The 21386-nt window shown below is 39.5% G+C and overlaps 1 protein-coding gene across 1 annotated transcript; it reads right to left on the reverse strand.

Annotated features, from left to right (window-relative positions):
- Positions 1 to 1758: 1758 nt before the first annotated feature.
- SPART (spartin) lies at positions 1759 to 19804 on the reverse strand. Its single transcript, XM_050894330.1, has 9 exons — positions 19759 to 19804; positions 13320 to 14152; positions 11992 to 12189; positions 10870 to 10974; positions 8937 to 9066; positions 7960 to 8154; positions 6805 to 6963; positions 6636 to 6726; positions 1759 to 3415 (listed from the first exon to the last, which is right to left on the reverse strand). Exons 2-9 carry the CDS (start codon positions 14148 to 14150, stop codon positions 3229 to 3231), a joined length of 1896 nt encoding a protein of 631 aa, XP_050750287.1. The 5' UTR covers positions 14151 to 14152; positions 19759 to 19804; the 3' UTR covers positions 1759 to 3228.
- Positions 19805 to 21386: the final 1582 nt, after the last annotated feature.

A 21386-nucleotide genomic window follows, 5' to 3' on the forward strand; every position in this document is an offset into this window, starting at 1 on the left:
TCTCATACCGCCCTGCCAGTGAGGAGGCTAGGTATGCCTAAGAAGCTGGGAGGGGACACAGCCAAGACAGCTGACCCAAACTGGCTAAAGGGATATTCCATACCACATGATGTCATGCTCAGCATATAAACTAAGGGGAAAGCTGGCCAGGGCACTGCTGCTCAGGAACAGGCTGCGCATCAGGTGGTTGGTGGTGAGCAATTGTTTTTTATTTGCATCACTTGTTTTTCTTGGGTTTTATTTTTCTTTTTGTTATTTTCCTTTTCATTACAATTTTTTATAATTATTATTTCATTTCAATTATTACACTGTTCTTATCTCAGCCCACAAGTTTTCTTACTTTTACCCTTCCGATTCTCTCCCCCATCCCACCAGGGCAGGGAGTTAGCAAGCAGCTATGTGGTGCTTAGTTGCCAGGTGGGGTTAAACCACAACAGCTGATCAGCGTGTTTTAGTGGAAGGTAGTTTTACCAATTCTTTTTAAAGAATTACAGATTTCGTTTGCCAGGAAATATTAAGAAATAGGCTATCCCAAAGTGGTTTTAAATCAGCATTAAACAAACCAACCAACCAACCAGCCCTTGGAATCTAGAGGAATCCATTCAAATGCAGGGGTTTAGACTTGAGGTAAGAACAGTGGTTTATACCTATGGAATGATGAAGATGCCAGAGACAGCAGTAGCTCAGAATGACTTAGAGATCATTAAAAGTAATCTTCTCAAGACAGGATTTGAGACCAATATTGTAGTAGAAAAGACTTCGAATAAATTAATTTAGAAATAGCAATGCATAAGGAAATCAGGTAGCAGTTCACTCAGTAAACAGCATTAGTAAGACTACTTTTAGGACTGCCATACATCAAAAGATGTTCAGTGTTCAAAGGAGAAACAAAACCAAGCTGGGAATAGAAAACAAACCTAAGATATGAGGCTTAGGGAGCTTAGTGTGTATACTGTATAAAAGGGAGAGCTGAGATAAGGCAGTAAGTGTGTGAAGGCTGTTGTATATGGTAGGGGAAGTGAGGAAGAAGCCTATGGATTTGCTGCCCAGGGCCCAAGCAGTGACAGTTGAAGCAGGGTAAGTTCAACAGCATAATACTTTCAGCAGTGAGAATTAACTAAACTTTGGAACAATGTAAAATGGAAGCTCATGGATTTATCACATTAAAAACTGTAAAATGGGGAAGGCATTATTAAAAAAAATAGCTTTAATCTACTTTGAGACAAATTTGAAAGACTGAGTACTTGTGAAGAGAATAGGAGGTTGAACAGGACAGCAATGCTTGCCTGATACTAATGGCACTTAAATCTTTTTTTTCCTCAGTATGCTACACCTTGGTCTCTTGAATACTGTAACACTTTGATCTTAATTGTTGTTTTAATACAACTTGTTGTTTGATGGTTTATAGACAAAACTAAAGGGCATGAGCTATACGCAAAACCAAAATGGGAGGAAGAAGGAAGATACAAATACATACATCCCTATTGTAAATGCAGGGCATAACAACAAAAAGACTTTAGTAGCCTTAAACTGGTTACACTCGCTGGCAAGTGACACTGTAGTAACAGAAATTGTTGCAGTGTACTTTTGATGGACCTTTTTAGTTTGAAATATTTTAAGCTGTAATTGATGAGCTTGTTTCTGTCATAGCCATACCCCAATACTGTTCTTTTATTACTTCAGAAGTCCTAGTCTTTCCACTCACTGATCTGTACAGTAGCTTCACATCATAAAAAGGCCAAGCACAGATAAGCCAATTTTAATTTCATCTTTATTTCCATAAATCAAAGTTACACTTCAAGTGGTTAGATCCTTTGTTTCACATTTCTCACCCTAAGTACACACCTACAGTAGCTACCACAAAATGCGCACTCATTACCATTCTAACAGACATCAGTTGTTACTGTATTTTTCCGATCTGATGCAAATATCATTTGCTAACAACCATTTATAGTTATTTTCTCCATTTACATGAAATGGAGATAAGTTGTAAATTGATGCTGTTCTGTTTGCTGCAGGTCCAGCCAGCCAATGTTAGAATGTGCAGCAGCTTTAAAACTCAAAAATAGTTCCTGTTAAATAAGTAGCAGTGTAAAAGCATCTCAAGGGTTCTATGTATGGAGTTATTTCACACTGCACTAGGAACAGGATGAAAAACCTACACAGTAGTGTCTATTCTATTCCACACACATCTCTTCATTAAAAGGGCTTGTCTTCATACCCTTTAAAGATGTACCTTGTGCAACTATGAATTTAATGGAATAAAGATGATGACTGTTAGAACTACTTGTTGAAGCAAATACATATTGTCTTCCATTAGGAGGCCATGATATATACTCTGAATCTTTCTGGACTGGCTGAAAAATACAGAATGCATAGAAGTTCCTAGTGTCCTCTATAGAATGTTTTTACAGAAAAATAATTTATGCAAAAACGTACTTATCCTCTCTACATAAAAGTCTCAATTTCGAAGAATCTTTGTATATTCCTTATGGAGTCAACAGGAGAATACATTTTTCTAGAGTTGTAATACCCTCTTTTAGAAGAAATGCTTGATATCTTTGGTTTGCTTATATGCTGGATGGAAAAAAAAAAGTTTTAAAGGGAATAACTACCTAGTTACCTGAGGTTCATCTTTCATTTCTTCTAACATGAACTTTGGATAAGATTAGCTGTTTGGTAGCTGAAAAGGTAAATTCTCTACAAAACAATGAAACACAAAGCTTATTTTAGTAGTGCATATTAAATAAAACAAGGCTGGTTTAGTAAAACTAACTCTTAAGGATAGCTAAAGAACAAAACTAGTAATCCTACTTGTTCCAGAATTAGTAATCCTATTTGTTCTGTATCACCACCTTCTTTACAAATATAAAGTATTACAAAAATATTCACAATAGTATTTCTATATTAATCTATTATTTCATATTATATTTTGAAAAAGTGCTTACAGAGGCAAGTTTATTAACTGCAAACTCATATCCTTCCTGTTGTCTAAAGCCCTGATCCAGTTGTTTAAAACCCTTGTTCAATACAGAACAAGGAGGTAAGACAAATTTCATTTTTCCTTCTACAAATGCCCTCCCTACTTTTACATTTTCATGTCAAATTAAGTAACAGTTGCTTGAAAAGTACAGTGTGATTTGTGTTAAATTGCAAATTACCAATGTAGTTACTTCTAAATAGGAAGTTTCATCTCTAATGTAAGGCTTTGGAAATATTTCATTGCTTTCATTTTTTATCCTTCTTCTCATTATCCAATACTTTATATTCATCCAACACAGCATGGCCGGTTTCCTTTGCAGTTCTCTTTACAACAGCCTTGATACCAATATTGTCAATGTTAAATGCTGTCACACCAACATTGATTGCAGAACTCACAGCGTTGTCTGTAGCATGGCCAGCATCATCTCCATACCTTAAGAAAGATAGCAGTTTTGTAGATTTGTATACTTAGTATTTTAATCTTCACTGGAATTCTTTTGAAAGCAAAAATTTAAGCATTACCAGGAACAAATAATACGCACACAGCCTGAATGTCTAAAGAATAAAATTAGAAATTACCAAGCCATTTGAGTAAGGGCTGCTCCTCTATCAGATGGATTACTCTTTAAAGATACCAATATGCTTCTGCCCTTTTTCCTCAAAAAACCTTCCAGTCTTTCTCCCTCCTTCCTCCCTAGTTTTTTGAAGAGTAGAAGGCTTATCTATAGAACCATAAGAAGGAGGGGGGAAGTTGTGTGCAATAACCCATAAGTACTTTTTCACCTAAGTTCTCAGGTCAAATTCCTAATACCCTCTATATCCCCATGTACGTCCTCACAGCTACACCCTTCCAGCTGCTAAACCTTCTGTCTGTACCATGGGTGGCAGCACTGAGGAGGAAGGAGGGCAAACACTGTCCTGCCTTCTCACCTGTTACAGAAAAAGGGACCGGAATCACCTCAGGCGTACTTTTTCTCAGTTGGTACCACCACTGCCAGAATAGTGCTTGGTTAGTACTTGTCCTGTATCACCTTTGCCTGTGTCTACACGGCATAATATGCTACTATGTCTGGTGTAACAGCAACACATTGGCATGTTAGTTCAAAGTCCCAAAAGTAGACTCACTGAGGTAGTGCACCACTGTGCTCAAGCAAATTAACCCAGACAGTCCAACAGGTCTCCTAGGTACAGAGAATTGCCGACACAGCTATGCTCATACGTTGGAGGTAGCAAGGTCCCTACAAAAAAATTCCACTGTGCAGTGAAAACTTATCTGAAGTAACCTGGAATCAAAACAGTAGCAAAGGGGAAGGAGGGGAGGGAAAAAGGAGAAGTCATACAAAACCCCAAAAGGCTCAAAGCTATCTTGAGGATATGATGAAAATTACTAAGAAATAAAACCTCTAGTCTCTCCACTGAGCTGTGGGTCCAGCTTCTTTATGCTTTAGGGGGCAAGTCAGCAGTCTCATATTAATTACTCAACTGTGAAGAAAGGTACACCTCTACACCAGCAGAGAGAGCATACTGAAGGAGGACAAGAGTATAGTGAGAGCAGTAACTCCAACTGTTCCAGCAGCCAGACATTTCCCCAGAGAGCACTATAATCAGACAAAGCAGGCCAAAGGGAAGTATTTCTGTCAGCATCAGAATTCCAGCAGTTAGCAGAGTTACTTTTCCCCTGTGCTGCTTATGACCAGAGATTCTTTGAGGACCTCAAAATAAGGCTAGAGAGAAGCACAGAATATCAAAGAATCCAAAAATCTGTTGCATTATCAGTACAGCAGCCACGGCATAATGACTGGAACCAACAATGAAACCAAATAAAAAGAATTAGTGCTTTTTTTTGTTTTGTTTTTAATCTTCTGATAGAGCAACAGCCTCGAATCACCAACATTAGATTTGCAGATCACAGAATTAATCTCACAGCAAAAGCGCAGTATTTGTCAATTTGATTAGTTATTTTCACCTCAGGAACACCATAAGCCAATTTTATGTAACATCAGTAAAACAGGTAACCTCATTGAAAGTGAGACTGTAGCTTATCCAATACAGTTAGACTAATAATTTCTTAATATTTGATAACTAATTTTTCAGTTTGCCTGTCTCAATTGCATTATTTGTAACTTTTTTTTTTTTTTAAAAGAAAAACGTTGGGCAGATATAGATACTGCCGTTATTTAAATCGTTGTAAAAAAACCACCAAGGTAGCATGGTACTTTGGCAGAAATATTAATTCTGAAGCTACGTTTTCCCCCAATTCTGATCAACATGCACATATGATGAGCATCTCTCTATAATTCCATCCGCAAAGGTATTGCAGCTAAGTTTTAGCTGAGTTTTTTGTTGATTTAGAGACACTGTGATGATGCTCCTTTAGCTTTGTTTCCATTAAGTGGAATTTAGCTCATTCACTGAAGTATTTTGAGTGGCAGAAATCTTTGTCACTGAAACAAAAACCAGCTTCCAAAAGAGATGTTATGTAGAATTTTAATACATTTATATAGATAGATTTTAAAGATCACATATCAAATATTTTCAGTTGTATTGTAATTAACTGCAACATTCAAGTACTTATTGTTTTTCACTCTTAGTGGCTGTTGACTGCTGATCTCCATATTTCCTATTTTCATATCTAAAACAAAAACATTAATGTGAATTTACGTGAAGCGAGTACCAGTACCACACCTCCTGACATTCCTACTGAAAACAAACATTAGCAATAAAGCACCACTGACTAGAACTTCACTATCTAGCCTCCTATTTGAAATGCATCACAACACAACCCTGAATGCCAATCCACTTAACACTGTATGCTGATGTTTACCTTGTTACCTTCTGCTAGTAGCCTGTATGCACTTCCAGCAGTCCTTTTTAACATCTCTTCTGCTACACTTATCACCGATTCCATTTAACCTACAAGCTTTTGCTTACTCTTCACTTTCTATTATACCTACTGTACGTCTTTTGAGGGGTGCATTTCATACGTTTTGCAGTTATTTCAATATATCAATATATTCCCTTATTCTCCACAGCATCTTCCAGTACATGCACTCAACTTTGGTCTTTCTGTCATCTTAGTAATATCATCTTAACCCCTAATGTCACTATCCTCTTCCTCCATTATCTTTTTCTAAGAACATCTGTATTTTGCAAGTCGAGGCTATCCTATTATTGCTATTATTGCTATTTATGCCTTAGATTTCCTTACACAATTTTCTTTTTTGTACCTCCTCGCTTCAGTCAGACTTGCTGATAGACGAACTTCTTCCATTTTTCTTAAATTTAGCTAAGTTTACATAAATTCAGGATAAGATCTGAGAGGTTTAAACCAGTAACGTTTTTCATAATGACATTATACTGTAGAGCAAAGATATAAATCTGAACATTATTTGTAACATAGCCTGAAGCTGTAATACTTCTAGAAGAGAGTATAGAAAAATCTATAAAAAAATACTTACCACAATCATTTACTCATTTCATATTTTTACTTACAGGAGATGCTTATTACTGTGCACTTAGCACCTTATGTGCTGCATAATTAGAGAAAAGCAGGTATTTCAGTTAGCTTCCCTGCACTTTCATAAGCTTTTGCCAGTGTTCAAACATGATGACAATATGCTGTAGAAGATGAAACCAATAAAAACATAACTTACTTGTATTTGACAGTTTTTACAGTCTCAGTTGAAACACTCTTAGCAATGCACTTCGCTGCACTTTCTAAACCTTGCCACACTGTTGAAAACCCTGTAAAAATGAACAGCTTATTTGAGTTCATAGCATTGAAAAGTAGGCAATTAAGGAAGTATAAGGAATTTTTATTACCTTGAACTCCACTTGCTGCTACCACCAGAGCACCATCAAAAGTGGATTTGCCATCTTTATCTTTCTTAAGGGATTCTGGAACTAATTTGCTGCCATGCTTCTTCACGTGTGGAGCCAGCTCCTTTCCGACACAGCTTGCTATAGAACACACTCCCTCAACTACCATAAAACAATAGTATGCAGATTATTTAGTAAGAACATAGAACATCTTTCTTTAAAAGTCCTTACTCCTACTTAAAAGCAAGCTTCACTGAAGTCTTAAGTGTTGCTTCTATTTAAATACTCTTATTTGAAAGACAGACTTTAATCCACGCTTAAGTACCCAACTGATACAGAAGCAACCTTATTTTTCAGATTCTGCACAGCTCCAATTTCTAAGAAACAAGTAAGGTTGGTCTTACGGCTAAAAAGCACTTTAAAAGAAATACATACACGTCTCGCACTCAAATTTCAAGAAACTGTTTCCATTGCTTTTTTTATCCCCAACTTGCAGATAGGGAACAAGCTGTGCTTCTTTCCTGACTTGTCTTCTGGAGAAGTCTTTCTTACAATCATTCCAGCTCTTCAAAGTAGTTTTATAACATCCAGCACAATTTGCTTTTAAACTTGGATGAGTCACTAGACACTAAATATAAACATTTATGCAAATAAATAACAGAATGAAGTTACTGAGAGCTGCTAGGGTTATCAAGCACCTCTGAACACGAAGCCATTTCTATCTGGAAGTTTATACATAGTCTAATGGACTTGTTTCAGGTGTGCGTGTTTAAAAAAACATGCACACACACGTTCTCTAGTGGTACAATATGTTAGTAACCAGCGACAGTATAGCTTTTAAAATATATGGTTATCAACTTAAGAAGAAAGAGAGACACCATTTTGAATTAACTGTCTAAAACCTAGAAAAGCATGCCAAACCCAAGACTGTACAGACTACTCTTTTAGGAAAGAAAAAGATGCCTCAAGGCCATACAATAAATATTAGTCCTAAAGCATGTCTCTCTCAGGAGATAACTAGGCACAAACTACTGATCTCTGGATTTCATCAGGTCAGTCCCTCCTCTAGTTCATTGGCTAGAGAAACCAGCTCTCATTTTACAGAATATTTATTATTTCAGGCAAACATATAATATACTATGAGATGGAAATTTTTACCTAAGAATTGGCTGACTTTCACAGCTCCTCCAGTAGCCTGTTTTGCTACATGAAGTCCCTTTGCCACAGTTGGGCTGACTTCCAGAGGTTTTTCTTCTGGTTGAATGTGTTCTCGCAATTTAGAAGCTCCTTTGTGGATAGCTTTACCAGTATATTCTGCTCCTTTTATTAGGCCCCAGCTTACCCAAGATGCACCTTCAAGGCAAAAACTGTTTTTCTTAGAATGTACAATTTTACAGACTATGATTCCTACAGCTTTCCCTCCTCTGCAACAGACTTTAGAAACACTCCTGATTACACAGTCTGCAATTATACTCTTCCCTGAATGGGCCAGCATGAATTCCTGCAGTGATTTCTACTCCTGCACCACCCACATTTTTTCAATTCATTTTATTTAAGTTTAATACAGCCAGCCGTCATCCAAATGTCAGTTTAATACAGATATTCAGTTTTTTAAGAGATATCCAAGCCTCAGCTGGGTCAGAAGTGATAGACCTGCACATCTCAATGGTATTAACATTCTGAAAACGTACAACCCAACCCTCTAGCCCTCCTAGCAGATTCATACTTATTACAATCAGCTGGTGGTCATTACTATATTCCAAAGGTTCTCAGAGGAAAAAAAATGTTTATCTGCAGAAATCACAATAGATGCCTGCTTTAATGTAACTGGTTATACAGGAGTAAAATTGTTCTATCACAGTGGTTTGAGTCACAGGGGGTGATATCCTAACATGTAGTCAGATGAGGAGCCTAACTCATTTGCAATGAGCAAGGCTGTTGGCAATGGATTTAAATTCTGCCCTGTTTTTATAAAGCTCATCAAAGTATCCTTTAGATGATCACAACTGGAACTGGTGAACAACTACTTCTGACCACTCAGCTTCTACCAGCACACATGCATTTAGGTGAAAATACTGTTTAAATGTTACTCACAGAGGTTTATATTAAACACAATCCTCTTATTGCAAGAGTACCTGACAAGATTCCATGGGCAACTTTCTCACTCCATTCTGGCAACTCTTTCTGATTTTCTGCTTCTTCAGGTTGTGGTTGGATACGTACAGTCTGAGGCAAGTTAATTGCATCACTAGAGGCTTCTGAAGGCTAACAAGTGAAAGTAAACATCTGAGAATCTACTTTGCAACATATCATCACGATTTCTGTTTTAGATGGTTTAGATCATACAGATCCATTATCAAATAATGGTAATGTTCTGTATTCCTTGGGTAAGCGTACAGAAACTCAAGGGGAATTTGTGATTCAATTACTTTTGCACAGAAATGCTATGCATTCAAAAAAGCTTATCAGACAGCTCAGCATTTTCTGTACACTTTCTTCATCCAGTTACAATGAAAAGATTTGCTTGCCAACACGGCCGTGTGGTCAAGCAGCTAAGTAGGGAAAACTTCCAGTACAAGTTAACTAGCAAAAAAGATAAGAGACTTGTCCATCTATCATTTTTATCTTCTCAGAGGCAAGTCAACTCTGTTGTTACTCAGCATGGGAACTGCAGTCTTTGGTCAGAGAATCCAGATGCACTAAAAGAATGTAGCTGTTCTGGTTGTTTTGCTCCTCATCTTTTCCTCCCAAATTAAAAAATAAAGGAGATTATTCATTCTATATGCTGTTGATGCTTTTGCAGACTGGCACAGCCAAGGCACACATCAAGCTGTGCACGATACTGTTCCCCATTTAAAGTTGGGTGGGTAGGTTCTGTGTGATTTCACATCAAACACTAGAGTTTCTGGAGTAGATGTTAATCATTCAAACACAGCAACCACCATCAGAGTCTGGTTAGTGTTTCTAAAAAGCGTAACATCACTTTACACAGTTCACAGACAATGTATAATTAAACTTTAATTACAGAAAGCAAAAAAATTCTAATAGATTTAGGTTTTTGTTAAGATTCTATTTTTAGGACTTTTCCAATGTAAAAGTAAAAAAAAAAAAAATTCAATGATTGAAAACACTGCTAGTTAATGATGGATAGAAAGAAAAAACCTTTTTGTTTAGTCTAGAATGAAAGCATTAGTCTAAATGAAAGCATTCATAGATGAAACCTATCAGCAGAATAGAATACACAATATAGAATAATATTTGATATTACATGGAATTCTTAGATTCCCCTGAAATATTTACTGGAAATAAAAGCAGGGTATTGCACAAAGATGACTGTTGCAGTAAAACAAAACAAAACCAACATTAACAGAAAAGAGTAAATTAAGACTTAGAACGTTGCTACCCAGAAGGTTAACAATGTATCACTGACATGTACTATATTATCAATTACTGCTTGACAGCAGCGTGAAATCTCACGTTCAAGAAATGTCTTTAGCATGTGACCAAAACACTTTGGGGGCTAAGCAGGAGAAATACCCTTAATATGCAACTATAGCTAAAAAACAAACAAAAAAACCCCAATAAAAAAACCCAAACTATGTTCCAGATATAATTTAGTTACACCACAGTTTGGGTCACTATGTAGAAAAACAGTCAATGAGACTTCTAAGGACTATACTAAGGAGCAAAAATGGATTCTCTAATAAGACAGGTGACTCCATATTATAGTTACATTAAATATAGTTATTAATTAGATCCTCATGAGTACTATGTAAAACAGACACATTAAATGGCCATCAGACTAGGCTTTGAAATATTTGTGCTGTATCACAGTTTTTAAAACTCCAGAAACCTGCTGATTTGCAAAATGTGGTAGCCTGCAGTAACTTAATCAGCTCTTAACAAAAAACCACAACAAACAAACAAAAAACCCAAGCAAAAAACCACCCCACAGGGCACAGCATATACATTGCTGCTGTGAATCGAGTCTGGAATCTCAGCAGTTCTAACACGTATTTCAGTGACTTTTTTACTATAAAGTTTTGGAATCTCTGTCCTGGAATTTACCTGGACTTTGTGGCCAGACATCTGTTTAAATTTATCTTCAAAATGCGCTCTCTCAGTTGCTGGGAGCTCTGAAGATAACCCTACTCTCTCATGGGATCCTGGCACCTGTGACATTGTATCAGGGAACATTAACAAAAAGATGGAGTTTTAGGACAATAAGGAACTAATGAGATATCCAATTGGAACTACTTCTACGCAGGAAAGATGACACAATTTTATCCAGTAAGTCCTGCACTGAAACATCACATAATTCTGTAGTACTCTTCCCTTTTAAGTAAAAGTTAGTGGCCTCCTGCGCTAATGAAATTCCTTGCTGAACTCAACAGGATTTATACCATAACAGAACTCCACCCACATGGCATGCTGCAAACTGGTCCTTCATCATCACTGCATTCAAATTTTGGTGATTCAACAAGATTCTATCTTTCATGAAAAGATATAATCTTGCTATAAGCTTTTAAGTAGTTATTGATTACCATCCTTCCTGAAGTGGTGCTCCAGTGCTCTTACAGTAACATTTTCACCTTGTTTCCAGTCACTGTATCTTATTGCACCTCTTAGACTACAGGTTTTTTCTATTTTCTCTGTCTGTCAACATCTTAGTGCAATAAGGCACTAGATTCATCTATTTTGAGATCCCATTTGAAGGCAGATTTTTGAGGTACATGCTATTTTCACAGGTCTTCTCTGACGGGGCTTAACATTTTTGAACTGTAAACACATTTGGGGACAGTATTCCAAGAATGGTATCATCAAAGCTACACAGAGAGTATGTGCACGAGGGTGCACACACACAGGAAAAAAACGTGCTTTCTCCTGAACACAAAATTTCATTTTGGGTCCTATGTTATCTTTTGGAAAAATAGAGAAAATATACAAAATGGTCTCCAATTCCTCTCTGTGATTACAATTTAGCATTTTAAAATTTCTGTCCTCCCATCTCACAGGGCCTACAGTTTCATTACTAGGTTGCTTAATCTTGGCTACTTTATTTCTCACTGGTGAGCTTACCAAGCAAGACACAGAACTTTGCAGTTTTACACAACTAACTGTAAATGGGAGAATACATTGATCATTTACATCTTTCCTTAATGGCTTAAAACAGGCAGCCCAGAAATTTACCTGGATTCGAAGGTCAGACATCTGTTTTAAGAGATCCTCAAACAGCTCTCTGTCAGCTGCTGGAAGTTCTGAAGACAGCACTACTCCCACGTAGGACCCTGGTACCTGGGACATCGTGTCAGGGAACATGTAGACTCCAGTATTGCAGCACAGAACAGGAGACTGGTTACACATTAGAGGATACAACCAGTCACAAACCTAGAAAAGATAAGTACATAAAGGAATTAAATGATCCTTTTAAAAAGAAAGGCAGGCAGAATGTACTGATAAGCACCACAAACTTGATTTTCCATAAAGTTCAGTAAGAAAAATAAAAAAGCCTTATGCCATCTTGGACCCCCCCCCCCCCCGCCCCCCCCAAAAAAACCCCAAAACCAAAAAACCCACGTGGCTGTGGAAATATCATTCTTTATTAGTTCTGACAGTCTAATATAGAGAAAATACTAATTTTCATAGGACTATAATTCAGGCTGGTGGCCTCTTAACTGAGGTCTAGTCTTGAGGCGAGGGGTGTAGAAGCAGATGAAAAGCACTGCCAAACAAGTCAGGATTCACTACGCCTCTAACTTCCTGTAGATCTCAGGACAGGTTTATATGATAGGATAAAGAGAACGTATGGCTGTCGCTGGCCGACTGCTGAAGACTGCTAACACAGGTGGAGGTGAACCAGCAGACCCAAAACCAGGAAGCAGTTTTTGTTTGTTCCTCCAAGTTTCCCCTTCGCTGATGAGACTTCCAACAGTCAATCTCAGGAGCAACAAGGAGATCCAAAGTCAGAAACCAGACCAGAAACACAATGTACATTACAGAACATGCCAACATGAAGCAAGCGTGGACTGAAAAAATCCAAATAATTCATCTTTTTTATTTGTAGTTCAGAGTCTGGATTAACACGGGCCCTCAAATTCCAAATTATCAGTTGTCCTGACTGCAATACCTTACCACTAGTTGAGACTGAAGTGGGTAGTGTGCAACCCCGTTTTACGCTGACGTGTTACAATAGGTGAATCAACATGTCTTCTCTATGTGAGGAAAGAGAAGTTAATTTTATGAAATGAAAAGACATGTTATATCAACTCCTTTAGAAAATGGAATTCACCAGAACACTCAGCACTTGATAACCTTGGGAAGACACAGAGGTGATTTTTGCAGAAAAAGTCATAAAAGTGCATATTTGCAGAAAACCATTTTTCCAACAGCTATAATATCCTTCGTATTATCACACAGAGATTTAGGCTCAGAAAAGCAAGAACTTAAGAAGATTGCCTTTTAAAGTTTTATGACAGTTCCTGAAATTTAATTAAAGGAGAAAATTACTTTCCTGTTACCTGAAGAAATGCAGGTGGACGATTCTGGGCCATCTCACTATCTGTATCCAAGAACTTCACAATGCGTAGATATCCAGGATATGAAGGAGCACTAACCTGCCCATCAGGAGTCACAAAGAATATTTGTACTCCTTGGGGAATCAAGATCAGCTCATCTGCATCCACTCCCAGGTTTTCAAGGGGAGGTGGCTGAGTACATTTACTGTAGTAGTCCTCACCTACAGAAGAAAACTCCCCAGAGTCTGTGCCATAAGACACAGTAAAATGGCCATTGGTAGCTTGAGGAGTATAGGCAGGAGGTGCTTCATTTGGCAGACAAAGAGGTTTTGCAGATGATGGACTCATAGCTGGAATTTGCCCCTGGCTCACAGTTGCAACACTTCCGTCTGCTGCAGGTGGCTGACTTGGTACAAACAGAGAATGAGGGGCGGGGGGTCTTTCTGGCTTTTCTTTGGAAGGAATGGATGGGTACAACTTGGGCACGCCAGCAGGGGCATCCATTGCAGCAGGACTTGCTTGTACAGGTGGGGTGTTTTGTTCTAGAATGCCGAGTCGAGTGTGAACATTTTGGAGGGTCTCCCTCATCTTCTGTTGCATCTGCCTGGCAGACTCCCACTGGGACCCTACACATGCAGGACCCTGCGATGGAACGCTAACTCCTCGGAGCAAGTGGTCAAGCCCTTGCTTATAATAACTTTTTGCCTCTTCCTTCTGACCCAGTTCATCTGTATTCAGTCCTTTATTGATAAAAATAAAGGCTTTCCTGTACTCTTCATGAATAGCTTTAATATTTGCATCTTCTTGCATAACTGGATCCTGCAGTTGTTCCATTACTGCAAATTGGAATAAAAATTAGTAAGAGTATTCATAGCTGAAGCCAAACAAAGTTTACCTTAGAACAAAATGCCTTCTAACTCGTTTCTAATGATGACCATACTGCATGTATTAGCAGAAAGCTATCTAGTTGCTTGGTACAGTGTCTGATATGTTATGGTTATCTCCTATTAACTTTCAGATTTAGAATACATGCTTCCAAGACAGCAAGGAATTTGTAACCATCACATCTAGTTACATCACAGACAGGTATTTCTTAAAAGTTAAAGATCAGAAGAATACGGACACGCCTGATATTACACTTTCCATCTTAAAAAGTATTAAGATCAGTAGCAAATAGTGGAGTAAAAAAATAATTTGAAAATCTAACTTTACTTTCGATAATATTTTCAAAAAAAATCTCTAAGGTATTAAAAAATTCAGTTAAGATTTTGTCTATTTAAATAAAGGCTGAACTTACAAACTCAGTACATTTTTATTTAAATAGTTTAAGGGACAGCACTCAACAGATTTAAACAAATCTTGATAAACTTCAACTATCATCAACACAGAACAGGGAAGAAATACTTTGAACAGTTAAAGCTGTGCTTTACAAAATGAAAACAGGGAATTACTTATTTCCTTTACAGTGTTTATAAAGTGAGAAAGACAACTGGCGTTTTCCCTTCCTTGCTCCCCACGTGACACAAACTTGGAAGTACCAATATGTACAAAAGGTTACACGTTCTATGTCTGTTTTGGAATGTACTCCTCAAACTGCCTCATGTATTTCAACAACTGAAGAGCAGAAAAGAATCTAATAGGTTTATTCGAACTCTAAAATGCGTAAAATCACTGTTTCAAACGAATGCATGTCTTCAGTCTTGGCCAAGTGCAGTAAATACAAATCATTCTTGGACTAAGATAGTGTTTACAACACACAATGTAAAAAATTCCTGTGAAATTTTTTGCTGACGGTGTTGAGAGGCATTGTCAATTCAGAAAAATCAGGTTATTATACTAGAAGAGAATAATGATTGTGGACAACAAAAATGGGATACTACATAAAAATGAAAGAGCATGCATTTTCAAGAAAAACAATGATTCTCTGCTGTAAGCTGGATGGAAGAAAGTAGAAAAACCTAGAGACGTCTGTCGATCACAATGATAGCAAGCTCCAGAAAACATGTGGGTAAGTAAAATCCAAAGTGCAAAAATAAAAATACTTCCATTACAAATACAGAAGCATTAATGCCACTGTACACAGCATTGGTGAGACCTCACACAACGCTGAGCCACATTCAAGAAAGCTGCACCAGAACAGGAAGAGGTGTGTACAAGGTTACTGATTTTTTCTGGTGAATCAATTTCTTTTCCCTAGAGAGAGGTAAGTTTGGCTTACCAAGCTAACAAACCAAAGGCTAAGAGACTGGATTAGTCTCTATAAATACACTGGATGAAAAGAAGAAAGTAAATCAGGAAAGAAGAAAAGAACTATTGAAATCCAAACTTTTAATAAAATCCTGAAATAGTACCTACATTTAAGTTTATTTAATGTCTCTTCTTGTTTTAGTCTAATTATCAATAAAGTTTAAAAAAAAAAATCTGGAAAATATCCTTCCTCTACTCCAAGAAAAATAGAAAAACCTAAGAAGTGCAGGTCATGAAAAGATTTCAAGGAGACAAAGATGGAATGCTGTGCTGTACTCCCACATTCTTTATGATCAAAATGCAGATAGTACTTATGTGACTGATGCATCTGCAGTCACATGACAGAAGTGCCAGGTAATCTGGAAAGCATCTGTATTTTTATGATGCGACAGAATCCAATTTCATGCAAAAGACAAGATGCATGATTTCACTCCAACGACAGACACGTAGCTAGGAATATGACAGGGACAGCTTGAGAAGGCAGCCCACGCAGAACGGATCAGCAGTGACTCGAGCCATACAGCTCGCTGCCCATTCCTCATCGTGTAGCACAAAAAACAATCTTGGGCTGGAGGAGATTTTTCTGGTTGATTGCAGTCACTTGCTGCCAATAGGCTCAGCATCTTTGATTTAAGCTGAAGAACAACACTGGCATAAGAATAAGCGTATATTTAATAACCACCAAGGACATCAAGTTTAGAAGTTATAAGCATGCTTCTGACTAGCACAACAGCAAGCAATTATAATGAAAGTAATTGGAAAGAACTCTAACAAGTTTGCGAATGTAGATGGATCCTTACATGAAAGATCATACTTAACCATGTCATATATTTTATGATCTAGACATTAACCATTTAGCATATGCATAGTCGAATTATTTGCTAGCAAAAAAACCTAGGGACTCTCAAACCACATCATCTTGTGTCAACGCTTGTATTTACTAATGAAAAATCCATTTTTCCTTTTAAGAAGGGTATAAAGGTGAAAAACAATTTAACAGTAAAGAACTCTGATTTAAAAATTACTGTAGGTTTCCAAAACACAGAAAAAGTTTAGAAGACTGAGAAAGACAGATGAGTTTAACTTAACATCAGTTTACTTCTTTATAAGCAAAATTTAGTGTTTTAACATTTTTAGTGCCTGTGAATCCAATGCTGTAAAAAGTCCCTTCTTAAGGCTTTAAGTAAACAATTCATTTGTGTGAACACAACTGCAGTACCATAGTCCACTTTGCCCCATGTTTTTTGATTTGTTTTTGCTGCGGGAGGCTAAAGCAAAGATACTTTACAGATTTTAAATAATTGTTTTGCTAGTGATTGTTAGTATATAACAAGAAGAGACATCAAGTAAAATGTTAAAGTTATAACTACATTTCAACTTAATAGTGAATTAATTTACTATTCACTGTACACTCGTCATACTGTCAACACCACTGTTCTTGCTAAAGCTCAGTCTTTATTAACACTAGAAAAGGTCTGTAAGAAAACGGAGATGTCAGCACGATCACTGTGTACACAGCACTAGTGCATGGCCGTGCATGGCAGAGATACAAAAGCTGACTCAGCAATTCAGAAGAGTGGGAGTTTCGCAACTCACCTCTGATTGTTTGAAACATCCCAAGTTTGCAGCGTATGTACAGTATAGTTACCACAAAACTATGCATTTGGGTGGCAAAGCACTTGAAAATGGAGGAAGGAATTCACAGTAGATTTTAAGTTTAACACAAGATAACTGAAAGTCAGCCTGAAGAGCTGAATTTAATTCATTCTTATTAATTTATTAAAATTAATACAAAATAATGGGCGGTATAAAGTAAATAAGCCAACTGGATTGCTCCCTCACAACACAAGAAGAAATACTCTCTGAAACAGAACATTTAAGTAGCAATCTGATCATATGCAAGGAAGATCCTTGGTCATTATTATTTTCAGTGATCTTAATATAGTATTTAAGTGCCCTGCATGTCTTAATATTTATCTGTAACCCATTTCTGTACAATGCAGAGTCTTATTTCCTCTGTTTTAAAGCTGGAATGAATGGCAAAGCGTATATTACTAAATACGAGCGCGCCGCAAACCAACCTTTGGTCCTATGGCTGGTACAGACTGGCCCAGATCTGTACTACTTAATGCTAAATAAGATTTAGAGGAACTTGTCTTGAAGAAAGCCAGTCCAAAACAGAACTAAGAAAAGAGCTAATGGGCACTGTAGATAATCACAGATCAATCTAGTGCTTGAGCTCATTCCTTGGCCCTTTTTCATTTATCAGTACAGATAAAGTCTATGGTTTTAAGTGACTCGACCAAGGGAGGCTACAGTGCAACCGGGAACCTTGAGTTCAGTTTGATACTGTAAGCTATCATCTCAACTAGCTGGTTGACCATCCTTCCTCTGAAGCAGTAAACCACACTTCATTAAAAAATAATGTATATTAAAAAAAACCAGCTCAATGGTGGATCTTACTGCCAGAAGATAAACACGAAGCCTAAAGCTTACTAAGAGGATTAAATATCCTGACTGACAGAGGTAGGACACTCTTTCCAACTCACTATTTTTGAAACCTGGGGGGTATAGGGGAGGAAAAAGCAAACCCAAACCAAACCCCTTAATCCAAGAGCTCTTCCTATATGACAACTGTTTTTCTATCAGCTACTGATTTCAAAGATGAAGAGGATGAAGGAGAACTACCATGCAGACAGAATTGTTTAAGCCTTATTTCTGTAGGGAAAGAGCAATTAAGAAAGTATTTGTTCTCTAAATTCTTGAAAGTTATTAACTGAATTAAAACAAATGTTATAAAGGATTTAAACTAATACAAGCCAGGTACTACCTGATAAATTCAAGTTTTTTGCTTTTAGTTTATTTAAATTAGTTTGTTTAAAGTAGCCCTTCATTTTTTCGTTAAGTGGTGGCCTACTGCTAGTTTTTAAGCACCTGAGGCTAGACAATATCAAAGACTAGACAACAGAGAAAGTCAGTGATCTGATCTAACATGGTAATTCTTACTCTCAAAATTACTGAAGACTTCAGTAAAGTCCCATCTTCTGACATTTCAACCTACACCATCTTCTCCGGCTGGTATGCCAGCACCAACACTCAGCCAGCCAGCACGTCTAATTTTCCTCCTCTCAGTACTACTGCTGTCTCAAACCTCTTTTTGTCCGAATAAATGGACTTCCTTCCTGACTCCTTGGTCTGTATTTCCATCACATGCTCTCAACGCAGATCTTTTAGGCTTCAAGTGCCTACTTGGCACTTCTCTAAAAGGAAAGTGAAAAACCAGTAGGGCAGATAATTCCCTTCATCATGCAGCTGTGCTGTCCAGCACTTACATTTTTCACAGCACTGAAGTACAAAGACATCGTCACTATCTACCATCCTGGGGCCAAAGATTCTAACAACATCATGGAAAATTTAGTGTTACATAAGATTGCTATTTAATACTTTTTCATTAGCTATGTGCCTGCCAGTTTCCGATCACTGCCAACAGATTTTTCCGTATTCAAACAACTCAAGCTCAAACTGTCTGACATGAATTTTTTAAAAACGACAAAATACAAGGAGCAGTTTTCCAGAGTATTTTGACAAATAACCTTTCAGTTCCATAAGGAGACACTCAAAAGATCATTTATTATCATGGCTACTCTAACCTGGCCTAATCACACCCCTCCCCGCTGCTCCCCCGGCTCTCCCTGCCATCGCAGCTCCCGTTGGTGAGGCGGCACCTCCACCCCACCACCAGCCCTGACCACCGCTCGCCCGGCAGCGCAGGGGAGTGGGATTCCCTGCTCCTTCCGAGCCAGCCTGACCGCACCGCGGAGATGCGGGGCTCCACACCTCCCGGCCGCCCTCAGGCGTCTCTGCAGTGCGAGGATACGAGCCACCCGGGCGCCGTCACCACCATCCCCACCAGGCCCTGCCCAGGCCCGCGTCCCGGCTCCCCGCCGCTCACGCAGCTACCCCCGCCCCGCGCTGACCGGAGCGCCGCCTTCGTTTCGGGGGGCAGCCGAGGCGGCGGCGGCCGCGCTGTGGTGCCCACCCCGCGACCTCCCGCCTGCCCGCCCCGACCCGGGCGAACCAACCCCCCTCACCGCAGCCCGCCGGGCCGGGTCTCGCCGGGAGAAGCCGCGCACCCCGGCTCCGCAGGGAACCCCCGCCAGTCGGGCGGAGGGCCCGACCCCACGGCCGCGCTCACCGAGCCAGGCCCCGCTCGCCGAACCGAGCTCCGCCGCGCCCCGGCCCGCCTGCGCCATCGCCTCCCGGGTCAGGCGGCAGCGGGCGGGGCCGCCGGCACGCGACTGTGACGTCACCGAGCGCCCGGTGCAGGGGGTGCGGGCGGGTCGGTGCTGAGGGAGCGTCGCTGTGGCGGCGGCCGGTGGGGAGCCGGTGGCTCCGTGGCGGGCTTTTCGGCGGGGAGGCGCCGCGTTGGAAGGAGAGCCCCTCGGCAGGGGCGTCTGCGGGGCTGGGGGGGGAGGCGTGAGGAGAAAGGGTGCCGGCAGGGGCGCGCTGCGGGCCGTCTGCGTAGTTACAACAGCTCGATTATCTTAGTTCAACAGTTCAATTAATAAAAGGTGTTTCATAAATATTGGTTGTGGTCCGTGGCATCCCCCGACTTGATCTCCTGTCAGGAAGCAGGAGGACACGCTTTCCTGCCGCTCCCCCGCCCCGGGAGCAGCGTGGGCTGCGGCCCTGGGCCCAGCCGGTGTGTCAGCAGCAGCCTGGGAGCGGGAGACGGTGAAACTGGCGGTACCCGGCGTCCGAAAGCAGGCGTTGTAGCTGGCACTGGCAAAAATGCCGGGATATCTTGCTGTAACTGGGGCTTCTAGTTATGTAACTGATACCAATATTCAAAAAGGGAAAAATAAGGCCTAAAAACTATCATTCTGAAGCTTAAGAGTCTCCCCTTTTATGTCACGTGTTCCAAATTTCATTTTGAGTGTTACTTTAATTGTGACAAAATGACTGCTCTGCTCGGAGAGATGCCATGTTTGCAGAGGTGGCTGTCTCAAGGTGAGGCTCCTTTCCAAATCCGGGGAAGGTGGAGCTGGCTGCCTCCCCAGGTACTGGCTTCTTAGCTGGGGGGGAGGAGCTGCATTTGTGCACTGGTGGTGTGAAAAACCAAAAGAAAAATGGTATCACTAAATTTCCAGTACTTGCCTTAGCACATGAACACTCATGTTCTCAGTGAAACTTCAACTTCTCAGTGAAACAGCTGTTAGACTTTCTGAATATCATCTGGCAGTATATTATTTATTTGCCACTTTCATAATCAATGCTAAAAATCTTCTGCAGCTTGACTTTCACACAGAAAATTGCTAACCGTGTTAAATCTAGCAAAGGTGCATTCCATGGTGCACGGTTCTTTACCTGAGCTAGCTCTTCCAGAGCTTGCTAAGTGCCAGCCCATTTGGGGCTAATTAACTTGCTTTCTCAGGTACTGTCATCGATATGCTGATCGTGAATCAACCTTTAACCCACTCAGGACCACAGACCATAAGAAATTCATAGTAAACATTGTGTTTAGGTAGTGGCAGCCCTGTCCAGCACAGTCCTGGAAGATGGATTTGCCTCTTAGCCCATTTAGCTCTAGAGTATCTCTGGAAATTCATCACACATTGTAGTTTCTAGCACAACATTTATCTAGGAATTCTGTGTTCCCAACTTCTCACTTGCCCACTCTTCACTCTCTTCCCTACTGACAAGAAACAGAACAACCTGGAGGAGAGACAAGCCATCCACAAATCAGGGAGAGTTCCTCTCTTCAAACAGCGATGAGGATGACGTTTGTGTATGAAGTAGTATGCAAGTGGATGAGGGTGGTGG

Source organism: Gymnogyps californianus, chromosome 1 (genome assembly GCF_018139145.2).
Source record: "Gymnogyps californianus isolate 813 chromosome 1, ASM1813914v2, whole genome shotgun sequence".
In the NCBI taxonomy this organism is placed as follows: domain Eukaryota; kingdom Metazoa; phylum Chordata; class Aves; order Accipitriformes; family Cathartidae; genus Gymnogyps; species Gymnogyps californianus.

What these genes read in the sequence shown, in the direction of transcription:
- SPART (XM_050894330.1), bottom strand. Translation starts at nt 14,150, where the DNA reads ATGGAACAACTGCAGGATCCAGTTATGCAAGAAGATGCAAATATTAAA. An exon ending in TGTCTGGCCACAAAGTCCAG is followed by an intron (nt 9,067 to 10,869) that starts GTAAATTCCAGG and finishes TTCACTTGTTAG; the next exon opens with CCTTCAGAAGCCTCTAGTGA. An exon ending in TGCCCATGGAATCTTGTCAG is followed by an intron (nt 8,155 to 8,936) that starts GTACTCTTGCAA and finishes TTTGCCTTGAAG; the next exon opens with GTGCATCTTGGGTAAGCTGG.